General features: G+C 43.3%; 1 protein-coding gene across 1 annotated transcript in view; it reads left to right on the forward strand.

The window, feature by feature from the left end:
* Positions 1-25,705, forward strand: part of PNPLA7 (patatin like phospholipase domain containing 7) — a 2,530,065-nt gene that overhangs the window by 1,742,547 nt on the left and 761,813 nt on the right. The window contains exon 23 of the mRNA XM_030206608.1: positions 21,965-22,114. Within this exon, the coding sequence (XP_030062468.1) occupies positions 21,965-22,114 (150 nt within the window). The remainder of the gene's footprint in view (positions 1-21,964; positions 22,115-25,705) is intronic.

A 25,705-nucleotide genomic window follows, 5' to 3' on the forward strand; every position in this document is an offset into this window, starting at 1 on the left:
CGTTTTCTTTCTCTTACGGTTTGTGGACTAGTCTGAATGTTGTTACTTATCGTCTTATTATATTGAGTGTTATAATTTATAGTTCTACGAGGGTTATCTGTCCGTTTAGTTGGGTATTTATAAGTGCTTCTATTCCTCTGATTCCTTTGTCTATGCCATGGGTATACATTATGGTATTTATAATCCTGATCATCTCTTCTAAATTTCTCAAACTTAATCAGTCTGAGGTCACGTTCGAATTGAGCAGTGCTCTTTTTGAAATCTTCATGTAATATGTCAAAACAGGTGTCATTCTCTTTCAAAAAGATTAATTCCTTATCTAATTCTTCCTTTACTTTTTGCTCTTTTTCTTTACAGGTTTTGATGAGCAGGATCATAAGATCTAGTGAGCATTTATTTAGAATAGCTTCCCATTGTAGCATAAATGTATTATCATCGGTAAACATAGTAGATGCCTTATTGATACGTAACCCTCTTGGTATCCTTTTATATCTGCAATATTCTAGCAGGGACGACCCATGAAGTTCTGTTCTTTTCCATCTTTTACTTAATTTCACCACTTCTTCCCAGTGCTTAAGATAGTCCTCTAGAACATCTGGCTCTTTGAAGAAGGGATCTGGTGGTAACATATCTTGTAGACAGTCATCCTTAAAACTGAGGATATCCTTCCACGGTGAGAAGGACATGGTACCTGTAGTTACAGGTTCTAAAATGCCCAAAAGGGAGGGTCCAAGAAAACAAAGGGGCAGACGATCTGCAAACTCCAAGATGGAAACTGTACAAAGCAGATCGTAGATAAACCAAAAAATATGTGCAAGCAAACAAGATGACCTTTAACCCCCATCTCCGTGGTTTTTTAAAAAATTTCTTTAAAAATGAGATGACCCTTATTTTCGTGGTGTCCATTGACTTTTTAATCAAATTTTCCACTATATAAGTTGTCTCTTCTAGTTTACACATATATATATATATATTTTTTTTCGGTTCAAATTATGACCCGTTGTTTGAGTCATTGCGGCCATTCTGATTGGCTATTTTCTAAGCCTGCCTATTTGTTCATACTCCTATGTCCTTCCAACGTTAGTAATTTTTAAATATAAGTACGTTTTAATATTCTTATCCATTGGTGATTATTATTCATAACCTGCATTCGGAATAATGAATATTTCTATAACATGGCATTTGACTTTTGACCTCCACTTCCCTTTAAATATACTTCCGGTTCTTCGACGTAGCTTTTTCGGCAAACTCAGAGTTTAGAGACTGTTCATATGATTTCAGGTAAGTTCTATTTACTTCTTCTTGATTATAATACCTTTCAATACTGAGCCCGGATTAAATAAAATAATATGTCACCGTATCATCATTTTAAAACAGGTTAACACAGTTACTATACTCCCGATAGCAGACGCTGTGATACTACCACGGAGGTTCACGGCTTGGGATTTAACTCTTCTTATTTAAGTAAGAAGATCTACGCTTAATAATATAGCCTTTCATAGTATTCCCCCGATATAGTTGTCCCCCGATGTAGTTGTTGCCCGTCTGCTTTAAACAGTCCTCCTTACATTTAAGTTTTATTTCATGCAGGTTTATCAATCCTTTGCTTTTGTATCTCTGAATGAGCCGTTTTTTTAAAGATTCTGTTCATACACGTGAGTTTTTCATATATATACATTTCTTTCAAGAGATCTTTTCACTATATGTTTTTTCTTTTATCATTTTTTCTTTTTCTTTTTCTTTATATCTATAGTTGCTTTTTCCAAAGCATATCCCGTGCTTGGTAGTGAGGAAACATTTCTCTAGGTGGGTGTTTGATATAGTATATTGTAGAAGATGGCTGTCTGGTGCATATGGTATTTTTGAGTTCATAATTAGAAATTATCTCTGTTTTTCCATGTGTCCTTTTTAGATGTTGGTATAATATATTTTTGCAATTCTGTAATATATATGTATATATATGTCGCAGATATATTAGTAGTTATTATTGTTTTACCATACATATATTTTCTTAAAATTCTAATACTGTGGGATTTTATCATAATTTGAATACTGTGGGATCTTATTTTATTATTAATTTTGTTGTCTTTAAGAAGTTATATTAATTTTGTTGTCTCTAAGAAGTTATATAATTTGTATGATATCCTTTTATAATATTATTGTCATATGATTTTTATTTATATATTTATTTATCTAAGTTATACTAATTTTGTTGTTTCCAAGAAGTTATATAATTTGTATGATATCTTTTTACAATATTATTGTCATATGATTTATATTTATTTATCTATTATTATTTCTTAGCCCCTGAAGCAGCCCAGTTGGGCGAAACACGGCCTGTGTCGGGCTATCCACTGTATGCACATTTTATTTTGATTTTTACTATATCAATAAATATATTTTTTAATATATTTTTTGGTTTATCTACGATCTGCTTTGTACAGTTTCCAATATAGAAAACCATCCAAACTCACTAAGCGCATGGAAAACTATGTGCACAAATGCTCGTAGTCTAAGTAAAAAGGTTCAAGACTTGCAAGCCCTGATGTTTGAAGAAAACTTGGATATTGTTGCTATTACGGAGACGTAGTTCAACGATTCTCATGAATGGGATGTGACCATACCAGGCTATAATCTTTTTAGGAAGGATAGAGAGGGCCGAAGAGGTGGAGATGTGGCGCGGTATGTGAGAGACAATATCAGAGCGACTGAAATGCGGGGAACCTGGGGAAAAGAAGAAGCTTTATGGATCATCCTGGACAGAGCAGACAGAACCTGTATCCACACAGGGGTTATCTATAGACCTCCTGCACAAACGAAGAAGTTAGACAAGGATCTGATAGAAGATATTCAAAAGATTGGTATGAAAGGGGAGGTGCTAGTGTTGGGAGATTTCAGTTTGTCTGACGTGGATTGGAACGTTCCGTCTGCGGAATTGGAAAGAAGTAGGGAGATTGTGGATGACTGTCAAAGTGCCTTGCTCAGACAAATGGTGACGGAACCCACGAGAGAAGGGTCGATGCTGGATCTAGTGCTCATGAATGGAGGTAGTGTTTCCGATATCCAGATGGGTGCCCATAGTGATCATCACACCGTATGGTTTGATATAAGGAAGAAGGCAGAGTGCAGACGCACAAAACTCAAAGTACTGGATTTCAGATGTACTGATTTTGATAAAATAGGGGAATACCTGAAGAAGGAGCTGTTGGCGTGGGAAGGCGTAGGAGAAGTGGAAAAGCAGTGGTCCAAGCTAAAGGCTGCTATAAATATGGCAACTGATCTTTTTGTGAGGAAAGTAAACAAAAACAAAAGAAGCAGGAAGCCTATACGGTTCTCCAAACAAGTAGCTGAAAAAATAAGAGCGAAAGAGGCTTTGTTCAAGAAATACAAAAGAACGCAATGAGAGGATCATGGAAAAGATTATCAGATTAAACTCAAAGAAGCAAAGACGGAAATACAGCTAGCGAAAGCGCGAGCGGAAGAAAAAATGGCTACAGATGTAAAGAGAGGTGACGACCTTTTTCAGATATATTGGAGAAAGGAGAAGAGATAGGAATGGAATTGCGAGATTGAAAGATAATGAGAATGGCTATGTGGGGAGTGATGAAGAGAACGCGAACGTGCTAAACAATTATTTCTCTTCGGTGTTCACAGAGGAAAATCCTGGAGAAGGACCGCGGTTGGCTGCCGAGGGAATGTCTGGGAATGAAGTGGGTACTGCACTGTTTACCGAAGAAAGAGTTTATAAACAGCTGGAGAATCTGAAGGTGGACAAAGCAATGAGACCGGAAGGGATACATCCCAGGATACTGAAGGAGCTCTGAGAGATCCTGGCAGGACCTCTTAAATACTTATTTAATAGATCTTTAGAGACGGGAGAGGTTCCGCGAGATTGGAGTCGAGCAGATGTGGTCCATCTTCACAAAAGTGGAGACAGGGAAGAAGTGAGAAACTACAGACCGGTAAGTCTCACGTCAGTGGTAGGAAAAATAATGGAGTCGCTGCTGAAAGAAAGGATAGTTAACTTTCTAGAAGCCTACGGGTTACAGGGCCCGAGGCAACATGGTTTACCAAAGGAAAATCCTGCCAAACGAATCTTATTGACTGTTTTGACTGGGTGACCAAAGAACTGGATGAGGGACGTGCGCTAGATGTAATCTACTTGGACTTTAGCAAAGCCTTTGATACGGTCCCCCACAGAAGACTTGTGAATAAGGTGAAAGGGTTGGACTTAGGACCGAAAGTGGTGAACTGGATAAGAAACTGGTTGACCGACAGGTGGCAGAGGGTGGTGGTAAATGGAATCCGCTCGGAGGAAAGGAAGGTGAGCAGTGGAGTTCCTCAGGGGTTGGTGCTGGGGCCTATTCTGTTTAATATATTTGTGGGAGATATTGCTGAAGTGTTGGAAGGAAAGGTGTGCCTTTTTGTGGATGACACGAAAATAGCCAATAGAGTGGATACCCTGGAGGGAATAGAAACGATGAGAAGGGATCTCCAAACGTTAGAAGAATGGTCGACGGTCTGGCAGTTAAAATTTAATAGTAAACCATCAAGTACTCACACTACAATTATATTATCACTTTTTTTTAATTACTTTTTATTGTGCTATGTCAATAAATCCAATTTCCCTATCCCACAACAAGTATCCCCAGAACTCCTTACATACTAGCCCAACAGATGCTCACACTCACTCACAACTACCATATTCATACATTCAATGGTGTTTTCAAATTGTATTCAGAGTTCAAAATTCAATCTTAATATGGTAACTTTAAATCCATATAGAGCCGAACACGACTCTATAACCTGTGTTGCAAAAACACTTAATTGTCCATGTCCTGTATAACATGGATCAACCTGCTTTCAATGTAATGAACAGTGCAATGAGATGCTGGATAAAGAAGACGTTACACTCCTCTCGCCAATAAGCTGGTTGCTCTCTAACAGAGCCACCGCGTCGGGCCAGAGCTAGGCTACTGGAGGAACCGGTAAAAGTTCAAACATCAGTTTCTTCTTATCTCATCCTGGTCCTCAGGGCCGTGCCTAGGGTCTCTGGTGCCCCCCTGCAGACTATCAGTTGGCAGAGCAGGAACAGAAGGGAGCAGGCAAGTAAGCCGGACCTCAGGAAAAAATAGCACTGTATGTATCCCTCATTGATAAGTCTCTGACTCTAAAGTTTAGCAATTTCATTAAAGCAAAATGTATTTTCATAACACTTCAAAGATTTCCAACTCAAAATAGGAATGCTAATTCAAAATGTGAGCAAAGTCCTCTTAGTTTCCAAAGATTCTTTGTCTAATCTCCTTTGCACCAAAGGATATAATTCAGATCAAACATTTGTCTCTGATCAACTATCTCAGATCAAATATTTATTTCAGATCAAATATTAAGGTTTCCTTGCTTACAGTCACTTAAATCTACCTAGCCTTTATATAGCTTATAGGATTTAAACACTCTTAAACTGAAATTCACCCTTTTCTATTCTTCATAAACTTCAAGTAATCCTGAAATATTCAGATCCTTTTTCACTAGAGAAACCTCAAACTTCAATCTCCACCAATCTCTTTTCATTCATATTTTCTCATTTACCACATAATCTGGCAGTCTTTTATAATTTCAGTCAACACACACAGGAACTCACAGCTGCATGTCTCTCTTGGCCAAACCAACCAGTTGCTGTCTCACTCTGTTCCCTTCCCAGCAGATTTCTAACAGAAGCTGATCATCCAATCAGAGAGCTCTATTTGAATGCAGATTAACATACAGACACTGTAATGGGAATTTTTAGTGAAAAACACTAGATAAACCATTCGTTTTTGGACCAAACTTCACACTTTTGATCAGAGCCATGCCCTAACATTAAGGCTGTAAACACTTCCATCATTTTTTATTCATAAATATGCAAATGAGAACCTCCCAAAAACGGACTAATTTGCATATGATTTAAACAAATCTGAGCATATGACAACCAAGTACAGACTCCCAGCACCTGAATTCTGCAATTAGATTTAATACAAATACTTTTAAAACTTATTTTTAGCACTTTTAAGATTTCAGGTTCTCTTTAATTTGAATGCTGTTTAAGCTCTGAAGCTCACCCTGAGTGAGGAGTTAGCCCCAAACCACAGCATATATAGCAATTTGGTTGCATGCTCTCAAATAACTTGAAGAGCCTGCCTGCCTCAGTGAATACTGCTGCGTTGCTTTCAGTTTGCCATCTTACTGGTATATATATTCTCTTATAAACTATAATCACATGTAAACTATATGTGGCTGCTTACCACTGGGACTGCTCTCCAAGCCTGGGTTACCAGATAGTGCTACAGCATGGATGAAATAACAAGATCCCGCCCTTTAATTGACGTCATGAATCTACAGCCATTCAACCTCAAGATTTAAACCCCACGGGGCTACCGTATTCAACTGGAATATGTATCGTTGTTCTATATTGAATAATTGGGCACTCACATCTTCTCCCCGGGTCGGAGGTGCAATTTGTATTAATGCCAAACATGTAAGATCTTCTATTTTATGTTTCTGATTGATCCAATGGGAAACCAACGGAGCTTCCATTTTTAAGTTTTTCAAATTGCTAATGTGTTCCGCTAACCTGTTTTAAAATTTTCTTTTAGTGTGGCCAATGTAATATTTTCCACATGGACACATGATACAGTATACAACTCTCTCACTATTACAATTCGTATTGGATTGTAAATAGAAGAACCTGTTGGATCCCGGAATCATAATCAAATTTGTGATCATGGCATATCTACAATAAAACTGAAACTCAAATCACACAGCTTCACACCTGCTGTGTGCTATAATGGATACATGACCCCCTCTATCCTGCAATAGCAGTTAGTTCTTACTATCTTCTGTTCGTTTAAAAGTGGAGAAAAAAGGCTTCAGTATCGCTACCCAGCCAGCCATAATTTCACTGTCTGTAAGGCTAAGGCACGGCACACCATCATTTCGCCAAAAAAACGCCACTGTTGTCAATAAACATGACAAACTTTTAATTCATGTTTGCATTCAATATTATAGAACGTCTCTTGTATCCACAATTCACAGGATTAAATATCTACATGTGAATATGCTTTACACTTAAATAACGCAAACATGAATTAAAAGTGCCAGAGCCGGTGGTTGGGAGGCAGGGATAGTGCTGGGCAGACTTATGCGGTCTGTGCCCTGAAAATGACAGATACAAATCAAGGTAAGGTATACACAAAAAGTAGCACATATGAGTTTATCTTGTTGGGCAGACTGGATGGACCATGCAGGTCATTTTCTGCCGTCATCTACTATGTTACCATGTTACTATCCAGGTTATAATCGAAAGTGATTGCCGGCCATCTTCCGACACAAATCGGGAGATGGCTGGCGATTTCTTAAAAGCGGCAAAATCGGTATAATCGAAAGTGGCATTTTTGACAGCATTGCCGCTTTCCCGTCGCTTCGCCGGCGAAAGTTCAAGGGGGCATGTCGGTAGATTAGCGAAGGCGGGCATGGGCGTGGCTACCAGATGGACGGCTTTCGCCGATAATGGAAAAAAAAAGTGGCGTTAAGCAGTATTTCGCTGGCTTTACTTGGTCCTTTTATTTTCACGACCAAGCCTCAAAAAGGTGCCCCAACTGACCAGATGACCACTGGAGGGAATGGGGTATGACCTCCCCATACTCCCCCAGTGGTCACCAATCCCCTTCCAAACTAAAAAAATAAAACTAAAAACCTTTTTTGCCAGCCTGTATACCAGCCTCAAATGCCGTACCCACCTCCATGACAGCAGAATGTGTTGTATACTCCGACAGCCTTTCCCTGGTTGCGATGTGGCTCTCGTGTGAGTGTGACACCTTTTCTATTAGGTGCCCTGCAGAGAGCAATGCATTGTGGTTGGTGTAGGGTACTGGGCTCTACTCCCATGGTGCTTTCCCCCCCTGCTAACTGGGTCAGAGTGTGCCCTGTTTTGTTTCCTGTTGTAGTCCATGCGGTAGTGGCCATTTTTGTAAGCCAGTTTTAGTTCCCTTTCCTGTGTTAGCCACGTTAGAGAATTTAGTTCTTACCTTGAATGTGGCTGAAAGAGGGCATTGTACAGCATTCTGCCAGCTCTGACCTACTGCTAATCTCAGTACCAGGGAGACTCGTTGCCATTGGGGCACAACCTCTGATCTGCAGTTAACTGTGAGTAAACGTGGTTATTTCAAGAAAGGACTTTTTCAGAGAGATTAGTCTTCAGGTGTGAACTGGTGTGCCAAAGTTATACAGCAGCAATAAGTCCTAGAGGCTGTATGCAGGTCCCTGAAGCAATTTTAGTGGGTGCAGTACATTTGTGGGTAGTGGGTTGGGGGGCTCAGCTCCCAAAGTAAGGGAGCTATGCACATGGGAGCTTTTCTGAAGTCCACCGCAGTGACCCCTAGGGTGGCTGGTTGGTGTCCTGGCATGTCAGGGGGGCCAGTGCACTAAAAATGCTGGCTCCTCCCACGTCCAAATGCCTTGAATTTGGCCGGGGTTTGAGATGGCCGACATAACTTTCCATTGTCGCCGAAAAACAAACCCTGCCATCTCAAACCCGGCGAACTCCACGGCATTTGGCTGGGCTAAACCGTATTATCGGAAAAAAAAGATGGCCGGCCATCTTTTTCGATAATACGGTTCCGGCCAGCTGTAGCGCCACCGCCCCCAACATAGATCGCCGGTGATCTATTTGGCTGGCGACGTTTGATTATGCCCTTCCACGTTACTATATGTTACTATGTTATATGCCCTCTTAAGAATATGCACAGGGTATCCACATTGCCTAAACCTTTCTGCCATATCTTGAGCCTGAATCTTAAAATCTTCTAGAGATGAACATAAACGTCTCAATCTCAAGAATTGTCCGAGAGGAACACCCTTCCTCAGCGCTACATGATGATGACTAGAATAATGTAGAAGGGTGTTCCTGTCGGTAGGCTTCCGAAAGATTGTAGTGGACATGACCCCAGCATCTGTTCTATTAATTCTGATGTCCAAAAATTCAATCTCATTTCTTGCTATTCGTGAAGTAAATTTTACATGAGGATCAGCTACATTAAGAGTAGCTATGAATTTAAGTAATTCATTTTCTGTTCCCTGCCAAAACAAGGACAAATCAAAACTCGGGTATAAATATAAAGTATCACATACGATGTAAAATGAGTTTATCTTGTTGGGCAGACTGTATGAACCATACAGGTCTTTATCTGCCGTCATTTACTATGTTACTATACTACTTTACTATCTAGCTTATTTTCGAAAGGGAAGGACGTCCATCTTCCGACACAAATCGGGAGATGGGCGTCCTTCTCCCGAGGTCGCCCAAATCGGCATAATCGAAAGTTGATTTTTTTTTGTGTCCTCGACTGCTTTCCATCGCGAGGACGACCAAAGTTCACGGGGGTGTGTCAGCAGTGTACCGAAGGCGGGGTGGGGCGTGGTTAAGAGATGGGCGTCCTCGGCTAATAATGGAAAAAAGAAGGGCGTCCCTCACGAGCATTTGGTCGACTTTACTTGGTCCCTTTTTTTTCACGACCAAGCCTCGAAAAGGTGCCCGAACTGACCAGATGACCACTGGAGGGAATCGGGGATGACCTCCCGTTACTCCCCCAGTGGTCACCAACCCCCTCCCACCCAAAATAAAATTTAAAAACATTTTTTCCAGCCTCTATGCCAGCCTCAAATGTCGTACCCAGCTCCATCACAGCAGTATGCAGGTCCCTGGAGCAGTTTTTAGTGGGTGCAGTGCACTTCAGGCAGGCGGACCCAGGCTCCCCCCCCCCCCACACACACCTGTTACACTTGTGGTGGTAAATGTGAGACCTCCAAAACCCACCCGAAAACCGCTGTACCCACCTGTATGTCACGATTGTGACTATATTCCTTGTCGGACTTGCTTTGGGTTTCCTCCAGCCAAGCCAAGTCTGTGTGTAAATCCTGAAACCTGTGTGAAAATCCTGAAATCCGTTCCAGTCCAGTCTAGTCCATTCCGGGATCCTGTTCCAGCCAAGCCGTGCTCTGCTGTTCTGTTGCTAAGCTCCACCCTGGTGGTGACCTCACTTGTAGTGCCTTTATTACCATCTGGAAACTTCCTAATTTTGCCTTTGTATCACTATAGGTCAGTCAGTGTGCTGTTGCACTTTTGCTTGGTTCTGTCTGTGGGCATTTCTGCCATCTGCTTCAGTGTGTCTGTTTGGGGCATTTCTGCCTTCTGATTCAGTGTGTCCATTTGGTCAGTGGTGTTTGTTATATTCCTCTTACTTGTAGTTCTTGCTGTGTCTCCTTGTGCTGGCTGCTGCCAGTGGGTGTGTAATTAGCCCTCACCATTCTACACCTGGGATTGTTCTCTCCGGTTGCAGTACTCTGAGGTGAGCCTGTTTCTCTCTAGTGTTTCTCTGTGTGTTTTGTGGCTGCCTTGTGTTCAGCCTTCTGTTAATGCTCAGGTATTAGGTTGTGGTTGTAGCCCAGCTTTGTGTTCTGCCTTGTCTGTCTTATTTTATGTCTCTAGCTTTCCTCTGCCTTTTCCCTCAGTCCCTGTTTGTGCAAGCTTGTTGTTGTACCCTGTTACCTGAGGAAGTTCCCTCAGTTCTGAGTCCTGATTCATGGTCCCTGTTAGTCAAGCTTGCTTTGGAGTCCTATTCCCTGTGTGAGTTCCTGTATCCTGTAAGTCCTGCCGTCTGCCTGCACCTAGGGGCTCAATCCCCAGGGAACGGCAGTCAAGTGCAGGTGAAGTCTTGTTCCAGTCTGAGTGTTCTAGTCTGGTGTGTTCCTGCTTTGCTTATCCTATATCTACAGTCCCTGTCTTGTTGGTGTTTAGCCCAGTTCTGGTTGGGGGTTTTCGCCTGCCACTGCTGCTCTATGGCTGTGGTCCAAGGGCTCATAAATCCAGGTTTTCCCTTGAGAGGCCTAACGTAGGTGTCCCCCTTCGTCCCTAAGGGCTATGGTAGTGGTGCACAGTTGTGGGGAGTGGGTTTGAGGGGCTCAGCATCCAAGGTAAGGGAGCTATGCACCTGGGAGCAATTTGTGAAGTCCACTGCAGTGCCCCCTAGGGTGCCAGGTTGGTGTCCTGGCATGAGAGGAGTACCAGTGCACTACAAATGCTGGCTCCTTCCACGACCAAAGGGCTTGGATTTGGTCGTTTTTGAGATGGTCGTCCTTGGTTTCCATTATGGCCGAAAACTGGGGACAACCATCTCTAAGGACAACCTAAGGATGACCATCTCTAAGGTCGACCTAAATGTTGAGATTTGGGCATCCCCGACCGTATTATCGAAACAAAAGATGGACGTCCATCTTGTTTCGATAATACGGGTTTTCCCGCCCCTTCGCCGGAACGTCTTAGAGATGGTCGTCCATGTTCGATTATGCCCCTCCATGTAAACCTGGAAGATGTAATGGAGCAATTTGACAAACTGAAGAGTAACAAATTGCCAGGACCGGATGGTATACATCCCAAAGTATTGTTAGAATTGAAAAATGAACTTGCAGAATTATTGTTAGTAATTATCTTGAAAAACAAGCAAGGTACTGGAAGATTGGAGGGTGGCCAATATAATGCCAATTTTTAAAAAGGGTTCCAGAGGTGATCTGGGAAATTTTAGACCGGTGAGCCTGACATCTGTGCCAGGTGAAATGATAGAGACTATTATAAAGTACAAAATTTACAGACAAAGCCAACATGGTGTTATGCTTCTGCTAAACAGGCTAGGAGAGGCTGGAACCCACTTTGCTAACAAGCTAGGGAGGGGCTGGAAACCTCTCTGCTCGGGAAGCTGGGTGGGACTTGCATCTGATTGGTCAGCTGGGTGGGGGCTGACGTCTGCAGCTACAGACGTCAGAAGCCAGGATCTACTTTAACCTGCAGTTTCAGGTAAACGCTGCTTTGGCGTTAGGTTTTTCCGGCTATAAGCCTCTGACCTTTACTTCTTGTGAGCTGGTTGCTCTGTGCTCTAGAGGGAGTCTGTTTCCTCCCTCTTTGTGTTGCTGACTTGTCAGAGTTTTCTCCGTGTTCAGTCTTTGTTCTTAATTAGCTTCTCTCTGCAGCTGAGCTGTGCTCTCTGTTTGACTGGCTGTAGTGTTTGTCTTCTGTGTCCTTCTAGCTTGTTTTGTTTTAGTTATCTTTCTGTTGTGGTCTTGCCTTTGTTTCTTTGGGTGTGTGCTATTGTTAGCACTGCAATCTCTATCCTGGCTGTGTGGGTTATTTGTGCCTTGGAGTTCTGTGTGCTGCCTGTTTCCCCTTCTGATTTAGTTTCCTAATTTTCCCTGTTGTGCTGGGCTCTGCCTGGTCTGCCTTGTTTCTGTCAGTCTAGTTCAGCTTTGCCTGCTTCAACTTCTGCTTCCGCTGTTTGTCTATCAAGTCCTGCCGGCCGCCTGCACCCAGGGGCTCAACCCCTGGGGAACGGTGGCCAAGCGCAGGTGAAGTCCTGGTTAGCTGTTCCAGTATTCTGTTCCTGCTGCACCACTTACAGTACCCTATTGCTGCCTGCCGGTTCCTGTGTCCCCTCCTTCGGTGTCTGGGTCCTGCCTATCTGTTGGTGCAGTCCGAACGTTGTCTGTAGTTCCCTTTCCTTGGAGGTGTTCGGCCCCATTCCTTGGGTGCCTGGAGTTCTGGGTGAGTACCCTGAGTTCTATTATTGTCCTGTTGTGGTTCGGTCCACCCCAGACCTTTCCTAGACCCCTTTTGACTTTGGCCTGGGCTTAAGGGCTCACGACCAGTGGATCGGAGTGACACATGGGTTTAGTAAAGGGATATCTTGCCTCACCAATCTACTGCATTTCTTTTTGAAGGGGTGAATGAACACGTGGATAAAGGTGAATCAATCAATTTATTGTGTATCTGGATTTTCAAAAGGCATTTGACAAAGTACATCATGAAAGACTAGAGGAAATTGGAAAGTCATGAAGTAACATAGTAACATAGTAGATGACGGCAGAAAAAGACCTGCACGGTCCATCCAGTCTGCCTAAGAAGATAAATTCATATGTGCTACTTTTTTATTTGTACTGTCCTCTTCAGTGCACAGACCGTATAAGTCTGGCCAGCCCTATCCCCGCCTCCAACCACCAACCCCGCCTCCCAACCACCAGCTCTGGCACAGACCGTATAAGTCTGCCCAGCACTATCCCCGCCGCCCAACCACCAGCCCCGGCATAGACCGTATAAGTCTGCCCAGCACTAGTCCCGCCTCTCACCACCAGCTCTGGCACAGACCGTTTAAGTCTGCCCAGCACTATCCCCGCCGCCCAACCACCAGCCCCAGCACAGACTGTATATGTCTGCCCAGCACTAGCCCCGCCTCCCAACCACCAGCTCTGCCACCCATTCTAGGCTAAGCTCCGTTCTATTGTGGACTAAAAACTGGTTAAAGAATAGAAAATCTTCAAAGAGAAAATCATAAAACTGCGAACTATGATACCCAGTAATACAACTGATTATACAAGCCTCCTTGAGTGCATAGACCCAACACATGGGGAATAACCAGCAAGACCGATCATGGACCAACTTTGACTCGTTATCGATCGAAAATATCTCCCTATCACTCAAAAGATATGCCAAATCGCAATGCAAATTAGACACCTGTCCTAATAATCTGATAAGAAATGCCCTTCAACAATTCATAACAGACCTCATGAGACACTTTAATTACATGCTACAAAATGGTCTCTTCCCAAAGGATAAAGGAAATATTTTACTTACTCCACTACCTAAAGACGCAAAGAAAAGTACAAGTGACTTAACCAACTACCGCCCAGTAGCATCTATCCCGCTAACAACCAAATTTATGGAAGGTGTAGTGACGAAACAACTCATTAACCACCTAAATAAATACTCAATCTTGCACGGAGGACTGCTGTGTTTCTGACACACATGGCTGGGGCAAGCTACTGATCACATCTGAGCTGTGATGGGTCACCAGAGCCTGTCTGGCACCTAAAAGGGCAATTCTGATTTGGAAACAGAGCCTTACTCCTTGCTTCCCTGTCAGGATAACCCTTTTAGGAGCCAGAAAGGCTCCATGACCAATCACATGTGAGCTGTGATCAGTAGCTTGCCCCAGCCATGTAGATTTCCTGGAACTCCATACAACTTTGTTTAAATATGTTGACATTAAGTGATGTCCCTGTGCTTGTCTAAGTACATACGTATTGCCACACTGGGACAGACCAAAGGTCCATCAAGCCCATCATCTTGTTTCCAATATTGGCCAATCCAGGTCACAAATACCTGGCAAGATCCCAGAAAAGCTCAATACATTTTATGATGCTTATCCCAGAAATAAGCAGTGGATTTTCCCAAGTCAATTTAATAATGGTCTATGGACTATTCCTTTAGGAAGCCGTCCAGATCCTTTTTAAACCCCACTAAGCTAACCGCCTTTACCACATTCTCTGGCAACAAATTCCAGAGTTAAATTACATGTTGTGTGAAGAAATATTTTCTACGAATCATATTAAATTTACTATATTTTTTTGAACACAATTTTTGAGCTGCAGTCGCACCATGGACCGATACAAAGGCATTATAACATCCTCACTTTTGTTTTCCATTCCTTTCCTAATAATACCTAACATTCTATTTGCTTTCTTAGCCGCTACAGCACATTGAGCAGAAGGTTTCAATGTATCATCCACAATGAACCTGAGATCCCTTTCTTGGTCGGTGACTCCTAACGTGGAACCTTGCATTATGTAGCTATAGTTTGGGTTCCTCTTTCCCACATGCATCACTTTGCACTTGCTCATTTTAAACATCATCTGCCATTTAGATGCCCACTCTCCCAGTTTTATAAGGTCCTCTTGTAATTGTCACAATCCTCTCGCAATTTAACAACTTTGAATAACTTTGTGTCGTCAGCAAATTTAATTACCTCACTAGTTGTTCCCATCTCTAAATCATTTATAAATATGTTAAAAAGCAGCGGTCTCAGCACAGACCCCTGGGGAACCCCACTATCTACCCTTCTCCATTGAGAATACAGACTATTTAACCCTACTCTCCGTTTTCTATCCTTTAACCAGTTTTTAATCCACAATAGGACTCTCCAATTTCTTCTGGAGCCTTTCATGAGGTATTTTGTCAAACGCCTTTTGAAAATCCAGATACACAATATCAAGTGGCTCGTATTTATCCACATGTTTGTTCACCCCTTCAAAGAAATGTAATAGATTGGTGAGGCAAAATTTTCCTTCGCTAAATCCATGTTGGCTTTCTCTCTTTAATCCATGCTTTTGAATATGCTCTGTAATTTTGTTCTTTATAATAGTCTCTACCATTTTGCCCAGCACCGACATCAGGCTCTCACCGGTCTATAATTTCCCGGATCCCCTCTGGAACCTTTTATGTTTAACTCATTTTTATTAGGTTTCCAGTGAGTAACAATACATACATGAAATGAACAATCTACCGAGAAGATTCACCTGTACAGATATTAAACATTAACAATGCTACTCTTCTCCTCTTTCAACCTCTACAACTCCCCTTCCCCCCCTTCCTCCTCCCCCTCTTTCCCATTCCCCCCCCCAAAAAAAACTGTTACCCTTTATTAATTTCATTAATTGCAAGGAGTCCAATGTCACACAGATAAAGTCCAACGATAGAGTTAATTTAGGATTCTGCTTCTCGCTGCTGGCTGCAATGTATCCCAGAAGTGTGCCCATATTTTTTCCAGGTTCTTGCCCTCCTCAGAGGAGAAATCTGTTACTCCACATCTTTCCAATTTCAGTAGCTCAATCATTTGCGTCCTCCAGACGCCTATTGACGGGGCTGCAGACTCTCGCCAACTCAGCAATATAGTCTTTTTGCCAATTAACACCGATCGTCTTACAAAGGATATAAAACCTGGGATTGTAGGTTTCACACTTTTATAGATCCCAAAGAGCATCAGCGGATGACCCCGTATAGTACGACCCCAATAAATCTTGATTTCAGACAGCACCCGGGACCAAAAGTTCGCCACGCGGGGGCATCACCAAAACATATGGCCAAGCGTCGCAAGCATCTGTCCACATCTGGGGCACTTTCCGGAATCGCCAAACCCCGCTTTCAGTGCTCTTGCTGGAGAAACATAAAGTCGCATTGCGAATTTGTACTGAAGTTCCCAGTATCGCATGTAAACTGCATGACTCTGGGCCTGACGCAGATGTTCACTGAATATCTCTGCCGTCACTTCAGTCACCAAGTCCCTGGCCCAGGCCTGTGCTCTACTGACATAGTCAATGGCCTCTGTGGTGTCTTGTAAGAACCTATGATGATATCGGAGGGGCACAGAATTCTGGGCTCCAAGAGTCAAAGCCGTGTTCAGTATGTCCTGTACATCCTTACTGAGGTTCATCCTATCCAGTGCCCTCAGGTAGTGTTGGATTTGCAGGTTGGCAAATTGGTCCGACTGAACTAGCTGATAGTCTCGTTTAAGCTCTCCAAAGGGTTGTATAGTTCCCTCATCAGTCAAGAGTTGGTATAGGTATTGTATTCCTTTGTCTCTCCATCGCTTGAAGATCGCTGAGGAGGATCCCTCTGGGAAATCTGGATTATGGTATAAGGGCAAGAATGGAGTCGCCCTCCAATCAAAATGGTGTCTCCTGCAGAGCCATCTCCATGTCGCTCTTGCTGATGTTATCAATGGGTTGTTCCCTACTCTAGCCACTATCCCCTTGCCGGATGCATGCAGCAACCAACCCAGGTGTGTAGTGGGGAAAAGGGACATCTCCAGTTACGTATTAGAGAAATCTCTCTGCCCAGTCAACCAATCTCTGATGTGTCTCATGGAGCATGCCACTGTTAGATATCTTACATTTAGTAAACCCATCCCTCCATGTGCCCTGGGTTTTTGAATGATGTGGAGTGGGAGTCTAGGTTTTTTCCCCCGCCATAAAAACTCCTGTGTCATCTTATTCAGTATCCGTTCTTCTCTTTGTCTCAAATGTAATGGCAGCATCTGGAACAGATAAAGCCATTTGGGGGCTATCATCATATTAAATAAACTAATGCGCCCCGCAAGGGACAGCGGACATTCTCCCCAGAGCTGTAGTGCGCGTTTCGTCTGTGCCAACAGAGGGAGTACGTTCTTGTCATATAACATCTTCACATCGGATGGAATAGTAACCCCCAGGTATTAGACCTGCCCCTCCGCCCACTGTAAAGGAAACGATCCTCTCCAGCTCAGCCTCTGTAACGAGCCCAGCGGCAGTGCTAGCGATTTGGTAAGATTTAATCGAAAACCCAATAATGCACCGTAGTTCGCAATGGAGCAGAGGAGCCGGTCCAAGGAGGCCCGAGGACGGCTCAGCAGCAGCATCAGATCATCTGCATATGCTAGCACTTTTAAGTCACGTCCCTGCAAGTGAATCCCCTGTATGTGTTTATGTGTGCGTATCTCGCTGAGCAGAGGTTCTAGAGTCAATAAAAATAATAATGGTGACATTGGGCACCCCTGATGCGTCCCTTTCTGTATTTCGAATTCCTCCGTTTTGACCTCGTTCACGAGCACCATAGCCCGCGCCCCAGTGTATAGAGTCGATATGGCCTGCAGGAACCACCCCTCCAGCCCTATCCACTTCAAGGTTTCAAATAGAAAGGGCCACAATACGCGGTCAAACGCACGCTCTGCGTCCAAACTCACCATCAGCCCCGGGGATGTCTCTTCTGAGGTCATGATAGTGGTCAACAGCAGTTTCCGCACGTTTATTACCGAGTGGCGTCCTCTGACGAACCCGGCCTGCTCCTCTTGGATTATCTGGGGCAGCAACGGCGCCAGCCTGTCAGCCAACATTCTGGCCAGCAGCTTGGCCTCCACGTTTATTAGCGATATGGGCCTGTAGGAACTAGGCTGTAGCGGATCCCTACTTTTCTTGTGTATCAAGCTTATTAATGCCGTGTTTGCGTGGCGTGGGAAGTGCCCTACTTCAATCACTTTGTGAAAATAATCTAATAAAGGTCCTGTTATCTGGAGCTTCCCTGGAACCTTTTAAAAATATCGACGTTATATGGGCTACCCTCCAATCTTCCAGTACCATGCTCAATTTTAAAGATAAATTACATATTACTAACAATAGTTCTGCAAGTTCATTTTTCATTTCTATCAGTACTCTGGGATGAATACCATCCAGTCCAGGAGATTTGCTACTCTTCAATTTGTGCCATTACATCCTCTAGGTTTATAGAGATTTGATTCAGTTTCTCTGACTTGTCAGCTTCAAATACCATTTTTGGCACCAGTATCACTCCCAAATCTTCTTTGGTGAAGACCAAAGCAAAGAATTAATTTAATCTCTCCGCTATGGCTTTGTCTTCCCTGATCACCCCTTATACCCCTCGGTCATCTAGCAGTCCAACCGATTCTTTTTCTGGCTTCTTGCTTTTAATATACCTAAAAAAATTCTTACTATGTGTTTTTGCCTCCAACGCAATCTTTTTTTTTGATGCCCCTCTTTGCCTTCCTTATCAGCGCTTTGCATTTGACTTGACATTCCTTATGTTGTTTCTTATTATTTTCAGTCGGTTCCTTCTTCAGTTTTCTGAATGATTTTCTCTTAGCTCTAATAGCTTCCTTCGCCTCACTGTGTATTCCATTGAGTCAGTTATGTATTCATTTCAGTCAGCAGTAGGAAGTTGTGTATTATATTTAATCAGTAGACCAGTGACTGTCAGAGGATGCGGTAAAAGCAGTTAATGTAACTGAGTTTAAAAAAATAAGTTTTGGTCAAGATAAAGTCCATAAACCATTCAGGTAGACCTGGGGAAAGCCACTGCTTATCCCTGGGGATAGGTAACATGGAAGCTTGCAACTTTGTGGAATTCTGCTAGTTACTTGTGACCTGGATTGACCATTGTTAGAAATAGGATATTGGGCTAGATGGACCTTTGGTCTGATCTGGTATGCAATTTTTATGTTCTTATCTAGCTTATAATCGAAAAAGAAAAACGCCTATATTTCGACCCAAATCGGGAGATGGGCGTTTTTCTCGCAAAGGCGCCCAAATCAGTATAATCGAAAGCTGATTTTGGGCGTTTCCAACTGCACTCATTCGCAGAAACGAATAAAGTTGATGGGGGCATGTCGGAGGTGTGGTGGAGGCGGGACTGGGGCGTGGTTATCAGCTGAGGAGAGATGGGCGTCTTTAGCTGATAATCGAAAAAAAAAGGCGTTTTGACCGCGATTTTGGGTCACTTTTTTTCGACCCTTTTTTCTCACGAACAAGTCCCAAAAAAGTGCCCCAACTGCCCAGATGACCACTGGAGGGAATCGGGGATGACCTCCCTGGACTCCCCCAGTGGTCACTAACCCCCTCCCACCAAAAAAACCCCCACTTTAAAAACTTTTTTTCCAGCCTGTATGCCAGCCTCAAATGCCGTACCCACCTCCATGACAGCAGAATGTGTTCGATCCTGTCACAGCCTTTCCCTGGGTCAGATGTGGCTCTCGGGTGCAGTACAGGGTCACATCAGCATTGCATTGTGGTGGGTGTAGGGTATTGGGCTCCGTGATTTCATTAGCTTGTGTTACAGTCTCACAATGTTGGTAGTTGGTAGGCTCTTCTCCCATGGTGCTTTTCCCCCTGCCTGCTGGGTCAGAGTGTGCCCTGTTGTGTTTCCTGTTGTAGTCCATGCGGTAGTGGCCATTTTTGTAAGCCAGTTTTAGTTCCCTTTCCTGTGTTAGCCACGTTAGAGAATTTAGTTCTTACCTTGAATGTGGCTGAAAGAGGGCATTGTACAGCATTCTGCCAGCTCTGACCTACTGCTAATCTCAGTACCAGGGAGACTCGTTGCCAGTGGGGCACAACCTCTGATCTGCAGTTAACTGTGAGTAAATGCGGTTATTCCAATAAAGGACGTTTTCGGAGAGATTAGTCTTCAGGTGTGAACTGTTGTGCCAATGTTATACAGCAGCAACAATTCCTAGAGGCCTGCGTGTATGCAGGTCCCTGGAGCACTTTTAGTGGGTACCGCATTGCACTTCAGCCAGGTGGACCCAGGCCCATCCCCCCCCACCACCTGTAACACTTGTGCTGGTAAATGGGAGGTCTCCAAAACCCACTCTACCCACATGTAGGTGCCCCCTTCACCCCTAAGAGCTATGGTAGTGTTGTACATTTGTGGGTAGTGGGTTTTGGGGGAGGGGGGTTGGGAGCTCAGCACCCGTGGTAAGGGAGCTATGCATGTGGGAGCTTTTTCTGAAGTCCACCGCACTGACCTAGAGTGGCCAGTTGGTGTCCTGGCATATTAGGGGGGCCAGTGTACTACGAATCGTGGCCCCTCCTACAACCAAATGGCTTGGATTAGGACATTTTGAGCTGGGCATTTTTAGTTTCCATTATTGCTAAAAAAAACAAACGCCCAGCTCAAAAACGTCCATTTTTTTCGAAAATACGGTTCGGCCCGCCTTTTCACAGACCCGTTCTTGGAGATAAACGCCCATGGAGATAGGCGTTTGCGTTCGATTATGCCCCTCCAAGTCAGTTTGTAGTTCGGAACACGTAATATTCCTGCATCAAATGCAATCAATACAAAATACATTACAACTCCACTTCCACTGTACCCAAACAATGCCCCTGAGAATATCTATATACAGATCCTGTTAAAGTATGTGCATACTTTAACATGCACTTTTTACATGCATATGCGGTTGCAACATTTTATAAAAGCTCTTTTCTGCATGTGAAACAGGCTTTACACACAAAAAGTTTTATAAAATTACTCCCATAAGCTACAAAATAAAGAGAGCTAAAATAACTACCACAAATCTTAGATACCAACAGAAAGCCTTGGTTAAAAAAAAAATCACAAAAAACAAGAGATCTATTATATAAAAACAAGACTAAAATAAATGATCGTTCTCTTAACAAAAATTGGTTAGATTATTTCTTATTCTAAACAATATATATGTTAAAAAAGAAGGAAAAATCTTGGGATAAATATACAGCTGGCGGCAGTGAGCGTTTTGCTGACCGCCACTGGCGTTATAACTATATGTTCAATGCCAGGCCACGTTCAGGCTTCGGCATTGAGGTTTATGCAGAGTCGGCTAATGCATAGCCAGTTAAGTGGATGTTCAACACTTAAGTGGCCATGGGTTGCTGCATAAAGATTGGGACCGCATAAAACACAGTCGTTTTGTGTGGTTGCCCTGGACAGTTAAGTGCTGAATATCGGCACTTAACTGGCCAAATGTTGACACTGCCCCTGGAATCTCCTCCAAATATCTGGTTTTCACTTAGGCACTAACCACTAATTTTCACTGTGATAACCAGTTAAGTACCACTGAAAATTAATGTATAGCCCCGAACAAGCAATTTAACCAGTCAGCGACTGTTTCTGGCCGGTTAAATCATTTTGATTATCCACCAGCTTGTGCTCAAACTACTGCTGCCAACCACATAATTCATGCCAGTGGTGCAAAACTCATCATTGCATTTAGAAAAAACCTTAAACAGCATTATTATTATTTAAATAAATCCATATTTTGGCTCAAAAAACAAAAGAATGATTTATATGCTGTGTCCAATGAAAAGGAACAAAATATTTCAGCTGTAACACATGTTGCTTCCAACACCTGTGCCCAGGCTTCCTCATAAAGTTCAAAACCAAACTTTGCTCCACCATCCAAAAACCATTAGCCTTTTCCATTGTATTATACAGTGATAGCCCCCACTTCTTAACCATGGTCTTCTTTTTTACAAATATATATTATTTGGTAATAAGGAACACATCAAGTCAATTTTGTTTGGAGAATTCCAAAAATATTACCATTGCGTAGAATATGGGGGAAAAATGGGGAAAAGTTGGGTTTTTAATTTTTTTTTATTTTTAATAACATGATTGTGATATCTAATATGGCCTATGTTTTTTAGATTGTATTTACAAAGTCAGAAAATTTATCTGTAGTAGCCACGAGGCATCCAGATGATTTAGGATGATGTGTGTAATATTTTTTTATTTTCATTTTTTGATCAGGTCATGGAATTGGCTTTCACACCACCCATAGCAAGTGGGATGCAGGAAACCCTGCCAGCAATCTCTCTACTGTAGCCATACTGCCAGTGTCTGAAGATGTGCCTCTGATGGCATTCACTCTGGAGCTCAAACATGCCCTCAGTGCTGTTGGTAAGACATCAGTGTGCTCCTAACATGCCTCGATGAAAAACTCTGAGAAGCTTAATTGAAACAGATTGGTTTTCTCTTGTCAGTGCATTGTTCTTAAAGTTATTCCAATTTTTTTTGTGTGTGTGTGGTGCCATATAAGTTCTTCACAGATAACTCAGTACAGTAACAGTAAGTCATTCAGTTAGGTGATGAGGATTCACAATGCAGAGTTCATTGCAAAATGTCAAACTTCCCACTGAACCTCCCCTCTTCCCCCAATTAAACAATTCCCTGGTAGTCTAGCACCCTACCCCCAATTTAAAAACAAACAAATCCCTGGTGTCTACTGGCTCCTCCGCTCCCTGACCACTCCCCCAACACCCCTCCCCCCTAGACTACCAAGGATTATTTTTAGACATCGTGGTGAGGCGGAGGGGGCTACTAGAGTACCACGCATTTCTGGTTTTCCAAGGACAGACAGGACTTAGTTTCATGCATATGGGTATTCATCCCAGAGTATTAATAGAACTAAAAAATGAACTTGCGGAGCTACTGTTAGAAATATGCAATCTGTCCCTAAAATCGAGTGTAATACCGGAAGACTGGAGGGTAGCCAATGTTACTCCGATTTTTAAGAAGGGTTCCAGAGGAGATCCGGGAAATTATAGACCGGTGAGTCTGACGTCGGTGCCGGGCAAGATGGTGGAGGCTATTATTAAGAATAAAATTGCAGAGCATATACAAAAACATGGACTGATGAGACAAAGTCAGCACGGATTTAGTGAAGGGAAGTCTTGCCTCACCAATCTAATGCATTTTTTTGAGGGGGTAAGCAAACATGTGGACAATGGGGAGCCGGTTGATATTGAATATCTGGATTTTCAGAAGGCGTTTGACAAAGTGCCGCACGAAAGACTCCTGAAGAAATTGCAGAGTCATGGAATCGGAGGTAGGGTACTATTATGGATTAAGAACTGGTTGAAAGATAGGAAGCAGAGAGTAGGATTGCGTGGCCAGTATTCTCAGTGGAGGAGGGTAGTTAGTGGGGTCCCGCAGGGGTCTGTGCTGGGTCCGTTGCTTTTTAATGTATTTATAAATGACCTAGAGATGGGAATAACTAGTGAGGTAATTAAATTCGCCGATGACACAAAATTATTCAGGGTCGTCAAGTCGCAGGAGGAATGTGAACGATTACAGGAGGACCTTGCGAGACTGGGAGAATGGGCGTGCAAGTGGCAGATGAAGTTCAATGTTGACAAGTGCAAAGTGATGCATGTGGGTAAGAGGAACCCGAATTATAGCTACGTCTTGCAAGGTTCCACGTTAGGAGTTACGGATCAAGAAAGGGATCTGGGTGTCGTCGTCGATGATACGCTGAAACCTTCTGCTCAGTGTGCTGCTGCGGCTAGGAAAGCGAATAGAATGTTGGGTGTTATTAGGAAGGGTATGGAGTCCAGGTGTACGGATGTTATAATGCCGTTGTATCGCTCCATGGTGCGACCGCACCTGGAGTATTGTGTTCAGTACTGGTCTCCGTATCTCAAAAAAGATATAGTAGAATTGGAAAAGGTACAGCGAAGGGCGACGAAAATGATAGTGGGGATGGGACGACTTTCCTATGAAGAGAGGCTGAGAAGGCTAGGGCTTTTCAGCTTGGAGAAGAGACAGCTGAGGGGAGATATGATAGAAGTGTATAAAATAATGAGTGGAATGGATCGGGTGGATGTGAAGCGACTGTTCACGCTATCCAAAAATACTAGGACTAGAGGGCATGAGTTGAAGCTACAGTGTGGTAAATTTAAAACGAATCGGAGAAAATTTTTCTTCACCCAACGTGTAATTAGACTCTGGAATTCGTTGCCGGAGAACGTGGTACGGGCGGTTAGCTTGACGGAGTTTAAAAAGGGGTTAGATAGATTCCTAAAGGACAAGTCCATAGACCGCTATTAAATGGACTTGGAAAAATTCCGCATTTTTAGGTATAACTTGTCTGGAATGTTTTTACGTTTAGGGAGCGTGCCAGGTGCCCTTGACCTGGATTGGCCACTGTCGGTGACAGGATGCTGGGCTAGATGGACCTTTGGTCTTTCCCAGTATGGCACTACTTATGTACTTATGTACTTATCCTTGATGAAGCCACAGGATTTGTCACCTTAAGAAGCCTTTGGTAGACCCACTAGAATCGCACGGGACCACAAGTCTTTTTCTCTCCACAGAGGTGACAAGATGTGACTTCCTTGCGGCATAGTTATCTTTAGGATTATTGCCTTTTATGTTTTCTTCCTTGGGCCTTCCTGTGCTGTGTTTGCAGTTCCCTTCAGGGTATATGACCGTTGCCCCCCCTCTTTTAGTTTTTTTGACATTTTTGTTTATTTGCTTTTTTTGCAGCCCACAGCTGTTTTAGGCCTGGGCTCCCAGCCGGTGTCTCTCTTTGTTTATTTTTCCTCCCTGCACCATTGTGTCATTTGATTTCGCTGGGACTATTTTCACCTCAGTGTCCACGATGTTGGCTAATGGGTTCAAAAAGTGTGCTTCGTGCACTCGGACCATGTTGGTCACCGACCCCCATGAGGAGTGCCTCAAGTGTCTGGGTGGGGACCATGATCCTCCAACCTGTATTCTCTGGGCTCAAATGCAGAAGAGCACAGTGAAATACAGGGAAGTGGACCGAGAGGCTGTTTGCCCTCTAGAAGTCCAATTCATCGACATTGGCATCAAGAGCATCAGTCCCAAAGGCCTCTGGAACTGCACCAAACACTGGTGATGATCTGATGCTAAGGAGGTCCTGCCTTGACTTTGAGCGCCAGCAGTAGGCCCATAGGTTGAGTTCACTCAGGCCTGACACTAAGGAAGTGCCTGGATTCAGCGCTGTACTCTTCAACATGGAGGGACTCTGATGCCAAGCACTGATCAAAGGCAAAGAAACATTTGTATCTGTCCTCCAGACACACGGTGCCAGGAGCTCTAGGGCATTGACATTGTTGGCACTCGAGAAACATAGGTACACATGGGTGCCCAAGGAGGAACCTGATGACTTTTTGGAGAAGGGGTCTTTCAGTTTTCCTTCAGACCCCTCCCTTCCATAGAAGAGATGTAAATCCCCTCCAGAGGACCTTTCCTTTGTCAATTTCTGTGGGAGATGGTGGCTGCTTTTAAGTTGGAACTGGAGTACGCGTCCAGGGCTGAATTGATGGGGATCGTGGATTCTCTGCATAGGAATGCCATGAAGGTTACTGTTCACAACATCTTTAGGGATGCACAGATGAGGTCACTCCAAAGAAGGCTATCTTCGTGTCATCCGCAAAAAGGCAAACCACTAATTAGAAAAGAAAGACGGAACTCCAAAAGACAGCCGGCCTGGTTGAAAAGTGAGGTGAAGGAAGCTATTAGGGCTAAAAGAAATGCCTTCAGAAAATGGAAGAAGGAACCATCTGAAAATAACAAGAAGCAGCATAAGGAGTGTCAAAGCAAATGCAAGGCGCAGATAAAGAAGGCCAAGAGGGATTACAAAAAAAAGATAGCAGTAGAGGCAAAAAAACATAGTAAAAGTTTTTTCGGTATCTTAAAAGCAGGAAGCCGGCAAAAGAATCGGTTGGGCCGCTGGATGACCGA

The sequence above is a fragment of the Microcaecilia unicolor genome, chromosome 6 (genome assembly GCF_901765095.1).
Source record: "Microcaecilia unicolor chromosome 6, aMicUni1.1, whole genome shotgun sequence".
Lineage (NCBI taxonomy): Eukaryota > Metazoa > Chordata > Amphibia > Gymnophiona > Siphonopidae > Microcaecilia > Microcaecilia unicolor.